This window comes from Rhincodon typus, chromosome 19, assembly GCF_021869965.1.
Source record: "Rhincodon typus isolate 14 chromosome 19, sRhiTyp1.1, whole genome shotgun sequence".
Lineage (NCBI taxonomy): Eukaryota > Metazoa > Chordata > Chondrichthyes > Orectolobiformes > Rhincodontidae > Rhincodon > Rhincodon typus.
The window spans coordinates 53,329,727-53,354,592 of NC_063350.1; the positions used below are offsets into that span (position 1 = coordinate 53,329,727).

The 24,866-nt window shown below is 40.5% G+C and overlaps 1 protein-coding gene across 7 annotated transcripts in view; it reads right to left on the reverse strand.

Annotated features, from left to right (window-relative positions):
• The window catches only part of pcif1 (phosphorylated CTD interacting factor 1), a 150,421-nt gene that overhangs the window by 25,876 nt on the left and 99,679 nt on the right, over positions 1–24,866 (reverse strand). For 6 of the 7 annotated variants that reach the window (XR_007264154.1, XR_007264153.1, XM_048608098.1 and 3 more), the window contains 4 exons: positions 24,018–24,180; positions 22,828–23,000; positions 18,051–18,137; positions 11,143–11,327 (listed from right to left, as the gene is read on the reverse strand). Coding sequence is in view for 5 of the 7 variants with exons in the window: in XM_048608098.1 (XP_048464055.1) it covers positions 11,143–11,327; positions 18,051–18,137; positions 22,828–23,000; positions 24,018–24,180 (608 nt within the window). In the remaining 2 variants the exon portion in view is untranslated. The remainder of the gene's footprint in view (positions 1–11,142; positions 11,328–18,050; positions 18,138–22,827; positions 23,001–24,017; positions 24,181–24,866) is intronic. The other variant, XM_048608101.1, reaches the window with a different exon arrangement.

Below are 24,866 nucleotides of genomic sequence, written 5' to 3' on the forward strand. Positions count from 1 at the left end.
GGGACTGGCAGGCTGGGTGGGTGAGGGGCTAATAGGCTGGTTGGGTGAGTGAGGGACTGGCAGACTGGGTGGGTGAGTGAGGGACTGGCATGACTGAGTGAGTGAGACAGAGGCAAAATCCCCACCCCTGCAGGCACAAGATTCGGTGGGTGAAAGGGGGATGGGTCTGGGTGGGATGCTCTGAGGGTCGGTGTGGACTTGTTGGGCCAAAGGGCCTGTTTCCACACTGCAGGGATTCTATGATTCTATGACAGGCTGGGATAACAGAAAATCCCAAGATGAAAGGCAACCCACAGCTGCCCCCACTTTCCTATAAATTCTGCCGAGGTCAGGTCCGAGTTCATGTCACCAGTGGTGAACGTAAAGTTGGAATTTGTTCAGCTCAGTCCCTGTCCCCCTCCCCTTCACTGGTGATCAAGACTTTGGGCCTAGGCCACCTCTCTCTCTGGCTTTGATTCTTAAGTGAAGAAGCAAAAGAAAACGTTTTGTTAGTTATTTAGCATCCCTGCTTGGCACTTTTCAATGGTCATAAAAAGATCATTTGAACCATTGTATCTTTGCTGGGCCTCTTAAGGGACAAGTCACATATTGTCACTCCTCCGTTTTCCCATGAGGTCCTCTCACATTCCTCCTTCTCTTCAGCTTTGTCGAATATTTTGAAAATGTAATAAAACCTATGGCACAATGCAGGCCACTTGGACCATCATGCTTACACAAGCCAAGAAGCCACACAACCAATCCCATTTCTAGCACTTGATCTGTTCTGGTGGTTAAGGCACCTGAGATGCATCTTCATACAACTTTTAAAAGAGTGTGGGTTTCTGCCTCTAGTACCCTTTTAGCCAGTGAACTCCAGACTCCCTCATGCACTGGATGAAAATCTTTTGCTCAGCTCCCCTCTAATCCCTCCACTGTTCACTTTAAATCTATGCTTCCCAGACACCGATTCCTCTGCTAAGAAAAAGAAAATTTAACCTATCCAAGCCCCTCCTAACCTTGTGAATTTCAATCAAATCTCTCCTCAGCTTTCTAAATTCCAATAAGTATGACTCCAACCTATCCAACCTTTCCTAATTGCTGCATTTTTCCAGTCCTGTCAACAGTATGTCTTCTCTGTACCCTCTGTAGTGCAGTTACCTCCTTTCTTTTGCAGGGCCGAAGGGCCTGTTACTGTGCCGTACCTCTCTATAATGAGGGGAGAAGAATAGCACACATACTTAAGTCGCGGCCTAACTAGTGTTTCATACAGATTCAGCAGAAGCTCCCTGCTCTTATACTCTCTACATTAGCTAATAAAGGATAGAAATCCAAATGCCTCTTAATCAGCTGTCCTGCTAAAGGATTGGTGAACATTCACTCCAAGGTCCCTCACCTCCATACCTCCCAGTGATCTCCCATTAATTGTGTATTCCTTTGTTTTCCTTGACCTCCCCAAATGCAGGTCACATTTCTCTGGATTGAATTCCATTCATAGCTTTTTTTTCCAGCTGACCACTCCACTGATTTCTTCCTGCAGTCTACAGCTTCCTGTTCCCACAGTCAAATTCATAGCCAATTTTTGTGTTGCCTGAAAACCTCTTCACCATGACCCTTTACATTTAAACTGAAACTATTAATACATACTGTACCACAAAAAGCAGGGAATCTAGTACTGATCCCTACAGTCCTCACTGGAAACAGCTTTCCAATCGCCAAAAAAAACCTGTCAATCATTACGCTTTGTCTGCTTCCACCAAGATAATTCTGTGTCCAGTTTGCTACATTCCTCTGGATCTGCAGGACTTTGTCAAAAGCCTTACTAAAATCCATGTGGGTAGTGGGTGAGAGATCATTTGGAAGACTAGTAATAAATGAACAACAACAATTCAAAAGTAACTAAAAGAGAGGAGGTAACAGTCAGAAATTGTGTTTAAAGCAGTACAAGTGAAAATTGAAAGATGTAAAATGATACCATGAGAGGTAAGAAACATGTGAATAAAAATGACAGCTAAAGAAGAGCTTCTTAAGCCTTCCTTAATCAAAAGTAGGGAGTATTAAGAAACTAAATGAATGAGTGAACAATGGGGCAAGTCCAAACTGAAGGGTATGACATGGCACCCATTACCAACCCATGGCTCCAAGACAGTTAGGACTGGGAACTAAATCTACGAAGTCATAAGATATATATAGGATCATAAGGAAAAATGGTAAGGGGGAGGAGTAGCCTTAATGGTTAAGGATGGAATCACTTCAATAAGAGGAGCTAACAAAAGGTAAACAGGCTGTGAAGACTTTGATTAAAATTACAAAACAGAAAAGTATTTAGAATTGCAGTGAAACTTCAGTACAGGCCTCCTGGTAGCAGCTGTGAAGTAGGAGGCAAGCATGTGGCAAAGACAGAGTGATTTTAACAGGGAATTCTAGCTTTCAAACAAGTTAGGAACAAACAGACTATCTAATGGCAGAAATATACTGAGTTTTTGAGTGTCCAGTTATTTTTCTAAAATCAACAAGGAGCAGGCAAAATTGGAATGGTGTTCAAAAAGAATTTGATGTATTATAGAATCCTTAGAATATGGAAGCAGGCCATTCGGCCCATCAAGCCTCTGAAGACCCACTCCATCTCTGTAACCCTGTATTTCCCATGGCTCAGCCACCTAGCCTGCACATCTCTGAATACCATGGGTAATTTAGCACGGCCAATTAATCTAACCTGCACATCTTTGGACTATGGAAGGAAACCGGAGCACCCAGAGGAAACCCACACAGACACACGGAGAATGTGCAAACTCCACACAGACAGTCACCTGAGGGTGAAACTGAACCTGGGTCCCTGGCGATTTGAGGCAGCAGCGCTAACCACTGAGCAACTGTGCCACCCCAATGTAGTTAATTAAAATTAAGAAAAGTATTTAGGATTGGAATGAAATTTCAAGTCCAGCCTCCAGATAGCAGCTGTGAAGTAACAGGCAAGCACGTGGCAAAGACAGTGATTTTAAGAGGGAATTCTGGCTTTCAAACAAGTTAGGACCTGGCAGAATAGCTTACACCAAAGAGAAACAAATACCCAGGATCAAATGGTTCATTTCCATCACAGAGGTTTAAGGGAGGGAGGGGAAAACAGTGCAGGTGCCTTACCATTTCTTTAGATTGCAAAATCTGCACATGTCACTGTGCAACTTAAGAAGGCCAAGAGAGGAAGGTTATTGGAAAGTCTGTTGGAAAATTACTAGAGACCATAGTTAAGGATGGGGGCTGGTTAACTCAGTTGGCTAGACAGCAAGTATGCCAATCAAATCAGCTAACAGTTGGGTTTGATACCCACTGCAAATGAGGTAGGCTTAGAAACTACCTGCTTACCCTGAACCTGACAGCAAAAAGCAATAATAAACCATGACCGATAAGAAACTTCTAAGAAGCACAGGATGAAGCAGCAGTGAACAATGAGCCAAAGTCAATAGGCAGAGCACTCAATAATGAAATAATTAAGGATAAACTGGCTGAACCCCTTGAAAATTTTCTGCCGATCTGAGAGACCTAACATGGAATTGTAAAGGCTGGTCATGATGAATGTGACTGAATTTTTTTGAAGAGGTTGTCTACAGTTAAATAAAACAAAGAACTATGGATGCTGGAGATCTGAAACACACAAAATGCTGGAGAAATTCAGCAGGTCTGGCAGCATCTGTGGAAAGAAAACACTGTTAATGTTTTGAGTCAAAACATTAACTCTGTTTTCTCTCCACAGATGCTGTTGAGTTTCTCCATCAACTTCTGCTTTTGAGTGTCCACGAATGTTAGATACATGCACTCCAGAAGACATTTGATAAAGTCCTTCACAAGACACAGTCAGCTAAAGTAACCAAAGACAAATTATTGACCTGGTTAGGAAAATTGGCTAATTGCCAGGGAACAGAGTAGGATAATTGGCAGAATATGATTAGTCAGATCTGTGTTGAGGCCTTAACTACATTCATTAACAAATTAAATGATGGAATAGAATATATTGTGATGACAGAAAGAACATGTGCTCTGTAAGTAGTGTAAACTGAATTGAAAGGTTACAGCAAGATGTTGCTAGATTAAATGTCCGAATAAAACCGTAGCAAAATGATTTCAATGTACACAAATATGAGGTCATCCTCTTTGGAGCTAGGTATTTTGGAGCTGGGTATTTTCTCATATAAAAAGCTACATACACTGAAAATCCATGGAATATTGGGGATCTGGGTCCATTGTGATGACTGAAGCTGGCAGCTGTGGCGAGGTTGTTAGCCGAAGATTCTAACATTCAGGGCATAAGACAATCCAATACTTGTTACATTTGATCTTGCCCAGTAATAAGGGAAGGCATCTCTTGAAGTGATTTTATACAGTTACCTAGATCAGTTCAAGGGTTACTTAATATCAGTTCAGACAGCATCAAAAAAAGTTGGCCCCAAACAGTTAAAGCGCTGCTGTTAGTTCTGCAGAGTTAGGGCATACAAAAGCCCTGGGACCCACTGGTAGTTAATACAGCTAAAAGTGGAATGAAGAATGGCCACAAGTCATATTTGTGCTGACGATAATTGGAACTCAAAAAATTAGGAGCTGTTTGGTAAAAGCTGAAATTGTGTTAGTAGTGGTAGATGTGTGCGCACTGTCTCAGTAATCTTGAGGGACTTGGTCTAGGGAAGAGAGATTGAACCTTTGGAAGATGAACAGTCATTAAGTCAGTCCAGGTTGGAACAGCATTGAATCATTTCCGAGTCTATGTCTTCAAAAGTGAAGAACTGGAAAAACTCGTGAAGGTAGCAAAGTCTTAACGAGATTTGGTGACTCACAATGCCACTTACATCTGGTTGGATTGCTGTGAAATTCATAGGACCTTTCTTGACTGCATCTGCTATTTGATGTTTGATCTGAAAGTTTGCCACAGTTTGTTTGTTAAGACATATTTATGTTTTGTCAATTCTAGATATTAGAGTATAAGTTGTACATGTACTACAGATTACTCCACTATTCCAAATTTGCTGGTAAAGTATATTTTGTTTGTTCGAAACTGTGGAATCTGGGCAATGAATCTCTTAGTAAAATAGTATTTCAAACTTTGTCTATTTTAAACAAAAATGTCACTGGTCCCTAACCAGATTGTAACATAAACTTGGCAGTCCAGTCTGTGATTGTAACAACATCAACCATTAAAATATCAAGAACAGATACAGAAAGTAATTAAAAAGGCTCACTGAATGCCAAACAGTCATGGCTAACCGAGAGTTCAGTGCAGCTAGAAGTGTAACAAAGGAAGCTTGCACGTCAAACTAGTATACAAAGGGGTAAAAGGTAAGCTTCAGATATACAAATCCCTAGTTAGATGACATGGAATACTGTGAGCAGTTCAGAATACCACATATCAAGGAGGGAATACTGATTGATGACCGAACTCAAAGAGTTAAATTACAAGGAGAGATTACACAAACTGGCGTTGTAATCCCTGAAATTTAGAGGTGATTTAATTGAACTTTTCATGATGTTAAGTGGAACAGATAGGGTAAATAAAGTTTCTACTTTTGCTAATTAGAGAAGCTAGGACAAGTGGGGAGGGAACTGTTTAAAGGTTAGAGCCAAATATTTCAGGAGTGAAATTAGAAAACACTTGTACACACAACCCATGGTAAATGTTTGGAATTATCCCCAGCAAATAGTGATGAAGTTCAATCAAATGCAAATTTTACATTTGAGATTGAAAAATCTTGTTACCTAAAGGTATTAGAAGACATAGATAAAGGCATGGAACTAGGCCATAAATCAGCCATGAAATCATTGAAATGCAGAACACATTATGTACCACTTTGACCAAGCAATTAGTCACCTGCCCCAAAATTACCTTATCTTAACTCGCTGTCTTTATTTTTCTAATTATGCATCCACCACACACCTTGAAGGCGCCACATAAATGCAAGCTGTTTTTGTAAATTCATTCACTAATCAAACCTGCTCAGTGTATAAACCCTCTCACTCTCACTGTTAAAAAAAACTCAAAAATACAATCTGTCTAGATTTCTTGTCCTGACCAATGCAGCTTTCAACCTAAAATGCACTAGAATCCTAACTTTGGTAGGTTACAAAGGAAAAGAGTAAGCTGCAAACAAACTCTGTAAGAGGAGGATAACTTTCATCAAATCATTAGGATCAGCATACTCTAGGTGGAAAATCTACTCTATCCATATCCATCATTCCACCTGGTTTGCTGAGCTTCACATAAAATAACAACAAAACTGAGTGGTTATAGAGGAGGGGTGGAATTCACTCAAAAAATGTTCAATGCAGGGTTCTGAGTCAGTTTATAGTTGATGAAGGCAAAACTGATCCAGACTGCTTAACAATTAAGAGGATATCTGCTTTATCCTGTGTTTTAAGTCAATGTTGCTATCCGTCCATTGAGACAAAGGTCTGGAGAATGTAATGGCTGTGGGTGGCTGCACGTGCGCCATCCCTGAGACTATTTACTCATTGTCTTTAAGTAAAATTCTTTATCTCTGTTTACTCTTTATCTCTAAGTAAGGCTTTTCTTATCTCTAAGTAAGGCTCTTCAGCTCCTGATGTACCAAAACACTCCTTTATTTACATCTGTATAAAGTAGATTATCAAATATAACTCTGTAGTGTAGTGTCTAAGACCTCCCTCTTCACATGCACATTCCAGACTTGTCACTTTCTGACTAACGTCAGATTCATGTGATCAAATTGCATCATCCTGGTTTATTTGAATTTCATTATACCACATCTCCCCCCAAGTTTCACTCTACCTGACTAACATTATTCTAGTTGTTTTACGTATCTTAATGATCTTTGTCATCATTAATGTCATTATTATCTTAATCACCATTATCATCAACTCCCTGCCAACTCGCAAAGCCCAAACATCGAGATGATCTGGAACTTGGGCTGAACATCCCGATCTAGTCTGCTCAAGTTCAACACCAGTGTGCTGTTGCACCACTCTCTACACTGTCGTAGTATAGGTATGGTTCTGCATAATTTGATAATCATACTTGGTCTCACCTCATTGCTCAAGTAAGATCAATGTTTTGCTGCTCCTTCTAGATGTCCCTCAGGAGTTCAGACAGTATAACATCTCAGTTGTTGTGTCTATCTAATGACAATTGTCCCTTAACCAGACTTTCTGCCCTGGCTTTATGGTTGACAGAGCATTCACTCAGTGTTTTGAGTTGTACCATCTCTTCTGCTTTTTGCTGTCCTTTTCTCCAGTTGTTTTACCTTCTCCTGGTCTTGATAGGTTGTGGTTGAGCAGTGGTTGCACTCTAAAAGTGGTGTCAGCCTATTTCTAACATCCTTTCCATTAATAATTCTGCTGGCCAGTACCCATTATCCAATGGTGCTGCTCTGTAACTGAGTGACAGACTGGATTCTTATGCATCAGTAATTTCACTGCCTTGACTGTTCTTTCCACCTCTCCCTGGAGACTGAGGCCTCAACCTCTTTCTGTGGTAAAGAATTCTCAAACTTGTTGAAAACTTCACTCCATTCACCAGACTGGGATCCCAGTGAGTTAGACAACATGGAATTTATGCAGATGAAAGTAACCACACAGATGAAAGTGACCAGATATCAAACTGGCTGACAAAGCCACAGGCTTGTAATTAGGTCAGCTTTAAGACATGTGAACTTATTGTACAACACAAGATATTATAGATGAATCAACCATCTGAAATATTTTTCCATTGGGATGAGGAGTTATATCTAAAACAAATTCACTCCATTCTTCACAGATGCTGGTGTGTCCTTTGTTTCCTTTTTCAGGACTCCAATGAGTTTTTCTGGGTATGGGGTAAGGGAACAATCCTAGACTTTACTAGGAGTGCTTGATAAAGTGGTTCAGAGTGCTTTACTTTCCACCTAACCAGCACTACACCTTCCAATGACACCTGATTTTAGCAATAAGTGCTCAAAGTATGTGATTCTTCACCTCTGATGTTCTTCATCTTGGTAAAAAGTGACCAAAATATACAAACTTTTAAGAAGCAATAAAAAATGAAAAGTATGAATTAGGCAGGGTAATGAAAAACATCATGGAATGCCTGAGAGCGAGAAAGAGAGAGCAACAAAGAGAGAGAAAAATGAGAGATAGTTAGCCAGGATTGAGAGAGAATGTGCAACATAGAAGTGAAAGAGGGAGACCATCAGAAATGGAAATGAGGGAAAGAGGCACATAGAAATGAGAGAAGGGCCTGGGAGAGTTTTGTGAGAGTGAGAGAAAGAAATGAGAGTAGGAGTCAAATTTAAAATACAAAAGTGAGAAATACGTAAACAAGAAGAAAGTAAGAGATACAAGGGAGGACGAAATGTGGGATACAGAGTCACGTTCACTAGAACATTCACATTTATAACTTTCCTGATTTTACTTACACTCCACTGGAGCTAATGAAGAATAAAATGTAAATCAAAGAGATTGACCCAAATGTGTTCTATTCCTGCCAGACAGATTAGATTATAATCACAGCCATAGTGAGAGGCAAAAGTGAAAAATGAAGTGCACAAGATTAAGAAGCACGATAACAATAAATATGGAATACAGAGGCACAGGAGAGATTTGAGACAGAAACTGATATGAAAGAGAAAAGGCCTGAGAGAAAAACATGTACAGAATCCTCACTTAAAGTTGTGGCTAGATGAATGAAAATTGTGACTTTAAGTGAAACATCGGTTCCCACATGAATCAATGCTTAGGTCAGAGTTAGGCTCCTTAGGTCATACCTCGACTGGAAAAAACAATATTCAAGTTGTATTACTGTACCCTACATGGGCAGCACTATACATTTCTAACTGAAATAACTTACAAAATAAAATATACCCTAAACATAAAAGAAACACAATAAACAATACAATGTAGAACAATTTTCAAAAATCAGAAGAGCACCCACCTCTAATACGCTAGCTAATGACTCAATTTCCTTAATGACAATTAATATAACTTTAAAGTTTTGGCAAAGATCTGTAGTTCGGGTTGTGGGTGAGGTTGTTGACTTGCTCACCGAGTTGGTTTGTTTTTGTTCAGACGTCTCGTCACCATGCTAACTGGCATCATCAATGGAGCCTCCAGTGAAGCGACGTTATTCTACTCCGCTTGGAATTTATACTGTCCGGTCCGTTATGGTGAGTACTATCATTTCCGGTTTTGATCTGTGTGGGTTTGTATATGGGGTCCAATTCTACATGTTTGTTGATTGAAGTATGGGTGGAGAACCATGCCTCCAGGAATTCTCGTGCGCGCCTATGTTTTGCTTAGGCTACTAAGGTTACCTTGTCCCAGTTAAATTGATGGCCTTCATTGTCTAAATGTACCGATATTAAGGAGAGTTCGTCGTGCCGTTTTGCTGCAAAATACATGAACATCAGCTAGCAGCAAAACAGCAAAACTGCATAAAGAACTCTCCTTAATATCGGTACATTTAGACAATGAAGGCCATCAATTTAACTGGGATAAGGTAACCATAGTAGCCCAAGCCAAACATAGGCGCGCACGAGAATTCCTGGAGGCATGGTTCTCCACCCATACTTCAATCAACAAACATGTAGAATTGGACTCCATATACAAACCCACACAGATCAAAACCGGAAATGACAGTACTCACGATAACAGACCGGACAGTATAAATTCCAAGCGGAGTAGAATAACGTCGCTTCATTGGAGGCTCCACTGATGATGTCACCTAGCATGGTGACAAAATGTCTGAACAAGAACAAGCCAGCTCAGCGAGCAAGTCAGCAACCTCATTAACATAACTTGTTTTGTACATATGAAAGTATTAAGTCTTTTATAAAATAATACTTAGGCTTCAGCAGGAGTACTGTTAATTCTGTACATCACATTTTAGGACAGATGTCACAGCTTTAGAAATAATATGCAGAAGAGTCATGAGAATGCCAGCCTGGCTATGTAGAGAGACTGAAAAAGATGGCTTTCAGAGCACAGTAGGTTCTGGAGTGGTGGTGGTTGACAGAGGTGTTTGAAATTAGGAAGGATTTTGATTAAGTAAATAAGGAGAAACTGTTTCTGTTGACACACAGGTTTAAGGTAATTGGCAAAACAGCCAGAAGCGACATAACATATCATATGTTCTGAAGATATTTTAAAATAAGCAGTGATTTATGTCAAACTGGAATCTACTGCTTGAAAGAGTGGAAGCACATTTTGTAGTAACTTTCAAAAAAGGACTAATGTTGCAATTCTGTGGGGAAAGAATGGGAAGGAGGCTTGAGGTAGAGTTGGTCTTGAGAGTAGATGATCTTAACGTAGTCTCTGGGTGCTGGAATCACTTTGTAGTGGCCATAGGTAGCAAAGTATAACACTGTATCATCAGAACAGTAGCCTTTATTCCAATAGCCTTGCCAGATCACTGGGAAAGTGCAGCAGTTGCCTAAAGTGAAAGGATATGGGACAAATGCAGGCAAGCGAGACAAGTTTAGCTTGGGAAACTTGGTCGGCACGGGCAAGCTGGACAAAAGGGTCTGTTTCCGCAACGTATGAGTCCGTGACTCTGAACTGATTTAGTTTGACCGGGCTCCTTCTATTGGAAGAAGTTGGTCAGTGCAGGTAGCAGCTATGTCCTTGGGCTACTTGCACCAACCAGTTTCTAACACTAGATGGAGTCCAGGACATCCAAATGAACTCAGAATGGGGGCCAGGAGAAGTGTAGTTAAAAAACAGACCCTAAGGACTTAGGTAAGAACAGGGGCCGTACGCAAAGCTGGGTGGCAAGTGCTGCTGTAGGTGGGGTAAGAGGGGCTGAGGACAAGGACAGAAGCACTTAAGTGAGGTCACTTGCACAGAAGTCTGTGCCAAATAATGTTAAAGTGAAACTGGCAATACTATATGGTATTATCACTACATTATTACCATGTTAAAGTGAAACAATGTTAAGTGAGTCAACATGAAATAAGGCATTACAAGAAAAACTCCCCCGAAATAATGAATATGGTACAAATCATCACAGTGAAAATAGGAAACTTTGAAAGTTACACAATTATAGAAAAAGGCAGAGAAAATAACCCAAGGCACTTCCCCTGCTTCAGAAGGAAGGTTTACTAACAGATTGACCACACAACACTATGAGACATTGACAATATATTCATTACAAGTTAGTGATTAAGTTGGACTCACCCCCTGGATCCAAAGTAACCATCAGTGTCAGGAAACGCAGAGCAATACTGTCTGAAATAACAGTTCAGTGGTGAGGCAAAACACTCAAACGTTACGCCAAATTGTTTGTTCAGAGCTTCAAACACAGGTACTGGTAGAGCCCCCTGAAAGCCAGTGCCTTCGTGTGTCCCAACACCAAACATGGACTGAAACAAAACAAATGTGGCACTGTAAAATTCTTACACTATCAACTGTTAGCATAGCCCTACATTATTTTCTGACAATAAGCTGCAGCCGTTCACAGCTTGGTAATTTATTGCTGTTGAAAACCAAGGCAAATTACTAACTTTCTCAGAATAGCACAGGTACTCCTGCAAGGTTGCAAGACAACAGTCTGTAAATATCAGCATTACAAAACAGGGTGATTGCTAAAGTGGCACCCATTTCTCATAATTTCATTACTTTACTGGTATTTTTGTTCACAATACACAGACTCAGATTCTTCACATCAGCTGAAACTGAACAGAACTAATGCAGTTTCCAATTACAATCAGCACCATGTTCATTGCAAGGGGCTATTACAATGTAAAGGCCACTGCATTGCCGGGGGCTACTGCACTGCAACTGGTAACTGCACCATGCAGTGCCCTGCAATTGTACTGTAAAGGGCTACTGTATTAAGCAGCTCTATTGTATTGCAATATATCATAGCATTTTACTGGACTACTGCTTGACATTTTGTTGACACTCAATTGAATGCAACAACAAGCATCAATGCTGACCACTCCTCCTCTGGCTTCTGGTCCTCACAGATGTCATTCTCTCCACTCAGACCCCGACTGATGAAAACCCAAAAGCTGGCTGAAACCATCAATGCTGCACCTGACTTACCCAGTCGATGTTAACCTGTTCAACCCACCTGCTGCTTGCATTCCAACTCAATTCCCCTGATGGAGTAACCTTCCTGAGCCAACATCCTTTGGAGCAAGGACTGAGAAGACGGGAAGTCACTAACAAGTTCCTCGTGCAAAATCCCATCTGTCAAATGGTAAGCTTTGAAATAGCACAGTGGGAATGGTCCTTGTTAAACAGGTTCAGGCCAGGCCAGGCCCCTGTGCAGCCTCAGTGCAAATCCCTTATAAACTTGTGGATAGACATGAGCAATGCTATACATCATTGAGGAGTGTCTCCTCTTGTCTAAGTGGTGAACTAATCACTTTGAAATCAACAAATGAGAAGGCTAGTTCTTGGCTCTGGGGATTTGCATTTCCTAAATAAATTTTTAAAACTCCATAGCAAATATCCACTGCATGACCAGGAACTATTGACCTGTAAGGACTGTTGCATTGTAAGATATTATCCCATTGCAGCAGAAGATCTTCTGGCATAGCAGGATTAGGTCCCACTCCAGGACTTGACGGGCAAAGAAGGTGCATTCATAAGACAGACCTACATCCCATGAAAGTACAAAAGAAAGGGCTGGTGGCCATTTTAGCTGTGATAGCGAATCCTGTGACTTACATAAATCAGCAAACTTTTGTGAGGTAAATGGCAGCCCACTGTCTTAAAACTAATAGGACTAAAGGCTGACAAGTCCTCAAGGGCTAACGGTTTGCGTTCTACGATCGTAAAAATAGTGGATGCATTGGTTGCAGTCTTCTAAAATGTTCCAGGTTGTGGAAAAGTCCGAGTGAATCTAAAAGATTGCAAATGTAGCAACTCTTTTCAAGAAAGGAGGAAGAACGCATAGGAACAGGATTAGGCCATTCAGCCCCTCAAGCCTGTTCCAACATTCAATGAGATCATGGCTGATCTGTGGCCATATACCTGTCTTTGGCTCACATCCCTTAATACCTTTAAAGCAGAAAAATATGGGCCTGTAAGACTAGCATCTATCATTGAGAAAAGTATTGGAATCTAAAATGAAAGAGGTAGGAGAAGATCACTTAGCAAAGCATAATATAATTAGGTAGGTTCAACATGGTTTTGTGAAAGGGAAGTTGTGTCTAACAAATATATTAGAGTTCTTTGAGGATGTAACAGGCAGTATGGATGAATGAAACCAGCAGATACTTGAAATATTTGGATTTCCAAAATGCATTCAATAAAATGCCTCATAAATGTAACTGCAAAAGATAAGAGATCACACTATTGGAAGTGATATATTTTATTGGATAGAAGACTGTAACTAACAGGAAACAGAGTCAGAATAAATGGGTCATTTTCAGGTCAGAGTACTGTAACTAAGTGAGACTGTCACAGGGATCAGCACTGGGACTTCACTACTTATATTGTATGTCAATAAGACTAACATATTGTAGCCAATTTATTGACAATATAAGGATGAATAGAAAAGCAAAGTCATAAGGGGGAGACAAAGTCTACAAAGGGATACTGACAGATATCTGCTTGATAATACAGAACTTGAATATTACTGAAAAGAGAGACATATTGCCAAAGCTACTTGTCTTACACTCATCATGACAAATGAAAGAATGACAAATTTCAAACCATAAAACATTCCCTTTTCTTTTTGCACAAGCAAAAATACATTTTGCAGTAATATTTTACGTTATCCTTTAAGTAGTATTGAGAATACGGGTCTTTATTTATCTTACTTTTTTTAGAAAAAGAACAGGAAGATTTTAGACATTCTTGGATTTAAATCTATTTCATCATGTGATTTGTTGGAAATGAAGCCAACAGTTTAATGAAGGTTAGATGCACCTTCTGTTTTACTGGAAATCAAGTGACATTGGAGAAATTGCCAAGTCAAACTTTCAAGGAGATAAGAAGTAGGGTTTATTGCCTTACTTACTGAGAAAACCTAGTTTTCAAGAGGACTACAAGCCTATGTTAATGGTTGCTTCATCACCCTCTCTGGATTTATCTGTTCTACAGACCCAGAAGTCAGAGTAAAGAAGACACTCAAGAAGCTAAATGCCTGTCTCCTGAAATCCTGTTCTCAGTCGTACTTTCTGGGATCCGATAAATTACCAAATAATAGTATTCCTATCAGCTGGTAAAACCTGAAAAGTTAGATTGTGACTAATTCTCAGGGTCTCAAATCCAAGTTGGAAAGAATCAGAAGTGGATATCTATCATCAGTCTGTGAACAATTCAGCTTCATCAACCGGAAAAAGTGGATGTGGGAGGTATCACATACTATTCTTTGTTACCAGACTCTTGTCACACATAGGTTGTTTTTCCCAATCTGTCTTTTTAAAAAAGAAAACCACCATCTCTTGCAGTGTTATGAGAACGTATCTGTATGGAGGATTAAGGGGCTATAGTTTTAATTCTGGATCATAGTTTAGATGTTAGTCAATAGTTGTCATCTGCTTTAAGAATAAGTTTTGTTTACAATAAACAGATTATTTTGAGTTAATTGAAGTAGCCTGGTGGACATATATTTTGGATACAAAAGAGAAGTGAATGGCCGTTTTGGTAACTGAATCATATTAACGGTGCAAATGATGTCACAGTAGGGGGCTTTATTATTAGCATATTCCTTTAGTCTCTCATAATATTGGACATTCAATTATCCTGGAACCAGTCTAAGGTAATTCTTAGCTCCTGAAGGTTTATTTCTGATCATTTTCTTTTTCAGCCTGGATCCTTAATCCCAGAAATATCTTTCACAGTCAGGCACTCTCCTTGAAGATACTTCCTCTAACATAACCTAGGTTATAGCTTAAGCTTCCGGCCTCATTTTAACTTCCTTGAATTTGATAATTTATATCCAAGTGTGAATGCCAATCTGCTTTTTCTTATTTGTTCATGGGATGTGGACCTCACTGACTGGACCACCATTTATTGCCCATCCCTAATTGTCCAGGGTCAACTACATTACTGACAACAAGGTGCAGAGCTGGATGAACACAGCAGGCCAAGCAGCATCATAGGAGCAGAAAGGCTGACGTTTTGGGCCTAGATCCTTCATCAGAAAATTTTCCTACTATCTCTGATTCAACTACATCACTGGTGGTCTGGAATCACATGTACCATATTACTAGATTTTTATTCAATTCAAACTTCACCATCTGACATGGTGGGATTCAAACTCACATCTCTAGAAAATTAGCCCGAGGTCTGGATTGCTAGTCTATCGACATTTCCACTACACCATCACCACCCATCTGGTGAACCATAACATCTTGCTGTCCATCGCTGCTCTCCCAGATCATGCAGATTAATCTTGTCTCTGTGAGTTTTCAGATATATCTTGGATCCTTCCCTCTCAAAACCCATTCCTGTAGCAAGGCGAATCACATTGGCATTATCTCCAAGTAGAAATGCTGATTAGCTATTCTTGAGACTCCAACTCTCATACACTGGAAGTAAATAGTCTAAAACATAACTATCAACAATCCAACATTCTCAACACTTTTTCTGGGACTTTGAAGACTCTCACTCTATCAGTATTAGCACACAGGTTGCTGCCATTGTCTCCAAGTACAAACAGCTTTAATCTCAAACATCTTTGCTGTCCAACAGACATCTGAAGAGATCTAGTAATCCTCTTCATTTTACCTTAAATTAAAGTCCTCCCTCTTGCTAGACTCTGTGTTCCACAGCATTTTTAGGATATTACTTGTGTCCTCCTTTGTGAAGACAAAAGCAAAATATGCGTTTAATTGTTCAACCATTTCTTTTTCCCATTATAACTTACCCTGTTTCTGAATGTAAGGGACCTACATTTGTCTTCACCAATTTTCTTCTCTTCATATACCTGTATAAACTTTTACAGTCAGCTTTTATGTTTCCTGTAAGCTTACTCTCATATTCTATTTTAATTTTCTGAATTCTAAACTGCTCCCACTCGTCAGGTCTATTGGTTTTTTTCAGACCAATTTGTTTGCCTCTTCCTTGGATCTAATATTATCTCTAATTTCCCTTGCAAACCATGGTTTGGCCATCTTTCCAATTTTACTTTTGTACCAGACAGAAATTAACAATTGTTGCAGTTCACCCAGGTGTTGTTGATTGTTTGCCATTGCCTTTCCACCGGCGTCCCTTTAAGTAACATCCCCCAATGTATCATACCCAACTCATGCCTCATACCATCGTAACTGTCTCTATTTAGATTCAGGGCCCTAATCTCAGAATCAACTACATCACTCTGCAGCTTGATGAGAAATTCTTTCACATTATGGTCGCCAAGGGGCCTCATACAACTAGATTGCCAATTATTCCTTTTGCATTACACAATACCCAGTCTGGGAAGGTCTGTTTCCTTGTTGGTTCCTCAACATACTGATCCAGAAGACCATTCCACTCGAGGAATTCCTCCTCTGTGGAATTACTACAGATTTGATTTGCCCGATATATATACACATTAACGTCATCTATAATTACAGATGTTCCTTTATTGCATGAGTCTCTAATACCCTGTTTAATGTCATTTCCAACATCACTCCTACAATTTTGGGGGGAGAGTCTATACACAGCACCCACTAATTTTTTTTGCCCCTTGGTGTTTCCCAGCTCTACCCATACAAAACTCACATCTTTGGAGTTAATATGCTTCCACACTAATGCGTTAATTTCCTCCTCAACCAGCAGTGCAACTCCATTACCTTTTCCTTTCTGTCTGTCCTTCCTAAACACTTTAATATCGCTGGATATTCAGTTCCCATCCCTGGTCACCCCGCAGCCATGGCTCTGTAATCCTGGCTATATCATACCTGTTTTCATTTATTTGCACAATTAATTCATCCATTTATTGCGGATGCTCTGCGCATTAAGGCACAAAGCCTTAAGGCTTGTCTTTTTAACATTACATGCTGCATTTCCATAATTTTTTATAGTGTTTTTGTTTGATCCTGGCTCTTGATTTCTCTGCCAATCACTTTTTAAATTCTCCTTCTATCTTTTGTTCTTGTGCTCAATTTTTCTTCTTTTGACTCCTTGTATAGGTTTCCATTCCCCTACTACTTTAGTTCAAACCTTCCCCAACCACTCTAGCTAATACTGCCTCTGGGACATCAGTCCTGGTCATGCCCAGATGTAAGGCATCCAGTTTTCCTGGTCCCACCTCTCCCAAAACTGGTTCCAATGCCCCAGGAATCTGAAACCCCGACTCCCTGCACCATCTATTCAACCATATATTCATCCAATATATCTTGCTATTTCTACTTGACTAGCACTTGGCATGGTCATAATCCTGAGATCATTATCTTTGCAGTCCTACTTCTCAACTTACCTCCTAAATCCCTATATTCTGCTTTTTGAAACTCATGCCTCTTTTTATCTATGTTACACCGATGTGTACTGCAGCCACTGGCTGTTCACCCTCTCCCTCAAAAATGTTGTGTTACCACTCTGAGACATTCCTGACTCTTGCACAAGGGAGACAATAACCATCCTGCAGTCTTACTTTAGGCAATAGAAGTGCCCGATTATTTAGCTATAAACAGCATGGTAGCTGAAATTACCTTCCAATAGTGTTTTGTCCCATTGAGCCCTCATGCTGAGGGCAAGTAGGCTTTACATTTTGTAAAGACAGGCACTGTAACAGGCAGCCACAGCAACCATCTGTAGCATTTCTAAACAAATGTTAAAATTGGGACCTTGCAGTAGAATCAATCCAATCAGGGTAGATCATTATTCAATAACTGTATCAATAATAAAAAAAACTCAACCACATGATCATACAACCTTGATCAAAATCCATTAAGATAACTCCCCACGAATTCTAGAGCTGCAGAGAATACTTGAACTCTAGTTAACAGTCCATAAGTATTAATTCAAACCTGGTGCAGGGAGCAGATAACTGGAGGAATTAAGCTAAGGAAACGTTCCTGAAGATGGCTTAAATTTTTGAAAGCAGTACATAGAGGATAATGGGAATAACATGCTTTTATGTGGATCTCAAACTATTGTCAGAGTAAACGCTCCTCAGTGTACTGAAACGGGTTGCAGCTTACCTGGTACCTCCTGAGTAAGCACCAGACTCTTGTCAAGAACTTATCAAATCGCACATCATCAATACAACTGTACTTATAGAGCTGTTCCTAAAAGAAAATGACAGGACAAAATAGTTTTAATTACCAAATAACTTTTCAATAGATTTCATCCAACTCATTAGCTCAGAGAGTTGGTACAAGTGAACTACTGGAATGGGAATTCGCACAAAACAGCCACACGTTCACTGCATTAGATGGCAGCACGACTTGGAGATTGGAGTCGATGATAATATTATCAGTTGCCTGCTTCACAGTGCAGCTCTGCTAATTTTGTCCAAAAGTGTCTAATTACTTATTCTTCCAACATGTTTTTCAGTCAATTTTGTTCTGTGCTGTAGTCTCATCCTCAACAGAAATTAGGTCATGGTTGCTTGCACATATCTCTTTGAACTAGTTCACTTTGTTAGCTGGGTTTAGAAATAAACCCAAGCCTCCAAAAGGGAATGAACAGTTTACAAGCCATGGGTGAGAGTGACTAATTCAATGGACGTATTACTCTATCATCAAAAAGATGAGCATTCCACATTGTTTGTCTGGTTTGAGTTTTCATGCAGGTCTGAAGTGCCTTGTAAGAAATATATTTTAACTAGCCAGCTCCCAGATGAGCAAGGAAATGTTTATTCTGTGTTTTGACTCATGTCTAACTCAAGATAGGACCCTTGGATAATTTGCCCCCGCCAAATTGAAATAGTATTTTATGAATATTGTGCATCATCACTTGGGGATCTTATGAGAGATAACAACAATAAAAACATACAAAGAAAGAGTGCTGATATCCAGTGGTAAACAAATTCTTCGGATAAACTTATATGCAAAAATTAAGTCCTCTAAAGGGAATTCCTCGTTTTCATCGCCCCATAGTTCTTTTGAAGATAAGTGCTACCATAATGTACCTATGTTGCTTTATATTATTAAAATCTGCAAGCACTGGCCTAGTTTCTATGGTCTGCCATTATTACAACTGGGTGAGTCTGGTTGCTGGATTCTGGGATTCAGGAGGTGTCTGACTCCCAAGTTTCTTGATGCTGGCTTTTCACTCTCATCTCTCAGTATTGAGGCTGAATTTTATGTGGCCCTACTAGGTGTGTTTTCAGCTAGGGGAACACGTAAAGTACTGCGGATGCCCAGCCCACCATCTTCCCGTCCACGCCTGAGCACGCCCTCCTAATACACAGGGTGGGTGCTAGTGAAATCAGCTGCCCACCCACCATGTGTAAATAAGTAACGGGGTCAGTTGAGCTTCTTGACCCCAATATTGCCCTGTCATGCCAATCAATAACTGGCTTGGGAAGGAATGAGCAGGAGGACAAAAATGGGGGACAGAGTACCATTTTTGCATTGCACACTGGGACATCCTCCAGAAGATAGCATGCCCCTTCCTTGGACATTAAAACCCACCCCTTTACCCCTCTTCCTAAGGTGACCAAAACCACCCTGTGAACATTCCTGCGATCAGGATTCGGTAGGCCTTCGTCTTGGCACTAGTTGCAGTCCCAGCAGCATCCACTATCTCTGGCACAGTCAGGACTGCTGGAGGTGCCAGCCAATCAAACTGACTGACAACCCATTCTCTGGCAGCATGGTGGCTCAGTCGTTAGCACTGTTGCCTCACAGGGACTCGGGTTTGATTCCAGCCTTGGGTGACTGTTTGGTTGAGTTTGCACATTCTCTCCGTGTCTGTGTGGGTTTCCTCTGAGTGCTCTAGTTTCCTCTCACAGTGCAAAACTGTGCAGGTTAGGTGGATTGGCCATGCTAAATTGCCCGTAGTGTTCAGGGATGTGCAGGCTAGTTGGTTAGCTATGGGAAATGTAGAGTTACAGGGATAGGGGGATGGGACACTCTTCGGAGGGTTAATGCAGACTCAATAGGCCAAATGGCCTTTATCTGCACTGTAGGGATTCTACGATTAACTCCAGTTGGTGGCACTTCCTCCCACTAAGGGATGGTTATGGATTTCAAGTCTCCTGGTTTTGGTTTTAAACTCTCTATTCTGTACTGAAATCTATTTCTTGTATGTCCAGTTGTGCCAGAGAAGATGGCATTCTGGGTGAAATACAACAATAATGCAATATGGGCAGGGCTAATTGCATGAGTCTCAACTGGCCATTCAGGACAGTTCGGGGTCAATGACAAACAGTTCCAGGTCACAGTTAGATGGAGAAAGAGACAGAGATGGGTACTTCATATTAGGAGTGCTGATTTTTAGCTGTTCTTCAGGGAAAGAGTCAAGAGCAGTTAGATGGTCTATGCAGTTAGAACAAAAGCAGGAAGAACTTCTACGAATTAGTAAGCAGCTAAGTGTTGGAGTCTGGACTCTGAAGAAATCCTGGGGAGCCAAGTGAAGTTCACTGGTTCTATTCTGGGGTGAAACCTTGAAGGGTTCAGAAGCCTGTGGGCATTATTAGTTCAGTGCAATTGTAGAATGGGGGTTGAAAAGCCACAAATAATATTTGCTTGATGCAACTGAGGAAAATTACAGCTCAGAGAAAACCCAGAGGGTAGTTCTTGCTTGGTCAAGTTAGGTGTCAACTAAAAACTGGAGTTCTACCTGTGATTGAATAGTAGAGTGCTGTATTTGGAATCCAGGGAAGTTAGGACCTAGGAGAAGAGGGTGGTCAGAGTAGGAGCAGTTATTGAGCCAGCCGATGACAGAACATGCCTTGAGAGAACTTCAAGGTCAGATTAGCCAAAGTGAAGAATTGTGTTCCCTTGTGAAGTTTAATTAGATGTTATGACACACTGTGTCATTAAGATCTAGGGAAGGAATTGCTGAGAACTCCATAGAATTGATCATGTCCATTACATGATGTGTGCTGTAGGCTTCTGGATCACTATTATCCATTATTACCAGTTAATTCTGAGTGTTAGAAAAATGTTGAATATGTACTGTGGATTGTGTTACTGTTCTAACTTATGAAGTATTATTGTGTTCAAACCATGGCATCTTTTGGTTTCATTCTCTTTGTAAATCCCTTGGATCTCACCTCTTGTCCACATTAAAAGGTAACTGGTCCTAACCAGATCCGAGCATAAAGTTTGCAGTTTGATCACGACCTGAGCATAAAGTTGGTGGATAATATGGGGTTGTTTGCAAGATTTGCAATCCACAGATAAATATGAGTGCAGGGATTGCTGAAGTTAAGGCTGCTTAAGATTTTCACTGTGAATTTTACGATACATATTGAAAACAAAATGGCTTTGTCAGTTGCTATGACTTTTCTGGAAAGGGATCAAAGTTATCTGCAAATATTGACAAAGGCTGGGTTAATAGCATTTGCAGATAAATTGGACTTAGAATCAAAAACAAGGGTTAAGAAAGAAGATATAGTTTGAGATATTAGCACAGCATCTGGGATTATAAGAAAATCCAAGCAAAATGAAACATGACTTGAACTGGTCAGAATTCACTTACAGATGAATGACTCTGTTAGAAAGTTATCATATGGAAACCAACAGAGTAGCTGCAGCTTCAAGGGGAGATGGTAGCAACTTAACAGCAACAGAAAGACCTGAAGATGTTCTCCACCATCAACTTAAACAGGCTTTCCACTGGCTTAATTTCTCACTGATGCCCACTTTCAGCTGAGATGCTGGATAAAAATCTTGCCCAGTGCCTTACATAAATAGCACTGACAAAGACAAAGCAAAAACCCTGATATCATAAATTACTCATGAAAATGACTAAGTCCTTGAATGTCCTCTGAGTTTTCTCAATAGGTGTTTTAGAATAAGGAGAGCAATACTGAGTTAATGAGGTGCAAAAAAACAAAGAAATTAAGGGATACAGATAGAGCAGTCATTAAAAGCAGAAATGTGGATTAATATGGATATTAAAAGCAAAAATAAGCACAGGGATTCTTTGAGACAAATAGAACTGAAAAGCTAAGACATCATGTTGGATAATAGTTTGAATATGGGCTGCTTTTCGTATTCCAACAACATAGCCTACTGGAAGAAATAAAAGGAAGACTCACCAGGCCTGAACAGGGGTGGCGTGATGGCAAAGTGGCTAGCACTACTGGCTCACAGCACCAGGGACCTGTGTTCAATTCCACCCTTGGGCAACTGTCTGTGCGGAGTTTGCACATTCACTCCATGTCTGCGTGGGTTTCCTCCAGATGCTCTGGTTTCCTCCCACAGTCCAAAGATGTGCAGAATAGGTGAAATGACCATGCTAAATTGCCCCACAGTGTCCAGGGATATGCAGGCTAGGTTGATTAGCCATGGGAAGTGCAGGGTTATGGGGGTGGGAAATCTGGTGGGGGTGCTCTTTGGCGGGTCGGTGTGGACTCGATGGGCTGAATGGCCTGCTTCCACATTGTCAGGATTCAATGTGTTCTATGTGTTGTTCAGTTATAATGATCAGGAAAGGCTGCACAACTGGAGCTCCTTTCTCTGAAAAAACGAAGAATGAGAGGTGATGGATTTAAAATTGCTCAGGGGCTTGGTATAGAAGGCATTTGTATTTGTGAAGGGTATCAAAATTAGGGCTCATAAATATGATCAAGATAAGCACTAGAGTGGGAAATAAGTAAAAGGATATGCTGATAGGATTATCTGCACGTGGAGCATGAACAGTGGCACAAACCAAAAGAGTCAATGGTCTCTTTCTGAGCTATAAGTACAATACAATTCTGTCTCATAGCAGAAGAATCTAGCTGGTACTGTTGCAAAGTAGAAGATATTTCACACCCTCTCCTCCTTCATGATCAGGCCAAAGAACAAATAAATGACCCACCAGTTTACTCAAGTAGTTCCGGCTGATTTTTCTAACTTCTCCTTTATATCGTATACAGGCAAGTTCATTCTCAAAGTGCAAATCAGTACGTGGGAGTGGGATTGCGGGGAATGCGAGTCTCAAAGGGTAGCAGTACACCAATCTGTCCATTACCTCCGGTCTCTCCACCTTTTCTGCAGGAAAACAAATACCAGGACAGGTTTATAAATAACATTAAAAATTAGAGCAACGTTTCTGGAAAAAAATGAAATCTGAAATTACAGATGCAATGCAGAATACAATGTAAAATTTTACAAAACAGGAAGCCAATTGGCCTATTATGTCTGAGCTAGCTGAAAACAAGCTGTCCAGCCCAATCCCATTTTCCAATACTTCATCGGTCCATAGCGCTATAGGTTACAGCCAATGGTCCTCACTTTATTTTATCTCGTGCATGGCCCACTTACGTGAGTGGGCTTTTTAAATACTTCTTGTGTGTTCATACATGCAACTTAGAACATACACTTTTGCTCAAACTTCACAGACGTCTCTGAGTTTCTGCTGCTTACAGCACTTCAGTTACAAGTCCAAGTATTTTTAAAGACAGTGTTCCTTTCTCTACCAGCTTTTCAGGCAATGGGTTCTTGACTCCCATGCTAAGGAACAACCTGACTGCAATTTTCAAGGTATTACACGGAACAGATACAAGCAGCTATAGAGTAAAGCTACCATCGGCTGGGCATTCATTATAAGACTGGAGGCATAGTCTAAAACTACAGACAAATCTTTCAAGAATGGAATTAGAAAATAATTTTACATGCAAGTTTGGATTTCTCCCTCTCTCTCACATATACAACCCAGTTGTTAATTTTAAAACTGAGACTAATAATTTTGGTTAACCAAAGATATCACTGGTCAATCATGTTCTCAGTGAATGGGGGAATAGGCTTAAGGGGGTAAATTACCAATTACTGTTCTTATGAGATGAGCTAATTACAAGAGACTGTCAGAAATAGGTCAATCAACACAATGGATGAGTGTTACAGATGAACAGTACTGAATAATTAAGAGAATGTCAGACACTGTGTTTTCTCAGATCATGGTGGATTACCAGACAGAATGTGAGTTCAAATGTCACCACAGCAGTTTGAGAATTTGAATTCAGTTTTTAAAATCTGGTATCTGTGAAACTGTCCGTGTGGCTCTCTCACCTGATATATTGCACTCTTTGAGTAACTGTAAATGCTTTTCACGGACCCGCTTCACGTATTCACCAGATATGTTGTAGATCTTCCCACAGATTGCTTCTACCGAATCTTTTGCCACTGCTGCTACATGGGGCCCACACTGTTTCCGCAAGTGCTCAAGTCTCTCCTGCAAACAAGCAAATGTCCAAGAGATCAGATCACTTCAGGCAGACAGAAACTAACTCTTGAAAAGATGTGCAAAAGTCATCTCCATTCTGCCTGTTGTCATGCCTCTTCAGCAATGAAGTCCATTCTAGGTACAAAGCATCAACCCCACTCACTTACTCTCATGATAAGGATGTGATAATGTGGAAAGGGGATTTTACAGCGATTTGTGCAAGTGGCATTAAAATCTGCAGGAAGTTAAAGGTCATTTTGAGTTTGCATGGATACACTGATGTCAGTGCACTGAGTGAGTGAGACAAATCTTTGTTTTCAAGTGTTCAGAATGGGAAGGTGGCAGCATTTATGAAGGTTTTAGAAAGCATTCAAAAGGTTCTGACAGGCCTGATAGGAAGAATTGCAGGAATCTAAGTATGTGACTGTGTCTGCGCAGGAGAGAGAGAGAGAGGTGACCCCATCTATATAGCAGAGAAGTGGTGACTACGTCAGTCAAGGAAAAAAACTGACTCTGACTATACAGGAGGGAGAGGTAAGTGTGTCTATACTGTAGTGGAGAGGTGACTTATACAGAAGTAGTGACAAGGCTGTGTCATTACAGGAGCGCAGAGGTGATCATAACTCTGCAGGAATACACGGGGCAGACTGTTTCTATATGTAGGAGAGGTAACTGTGTCTGTACAGAAGTGGAGA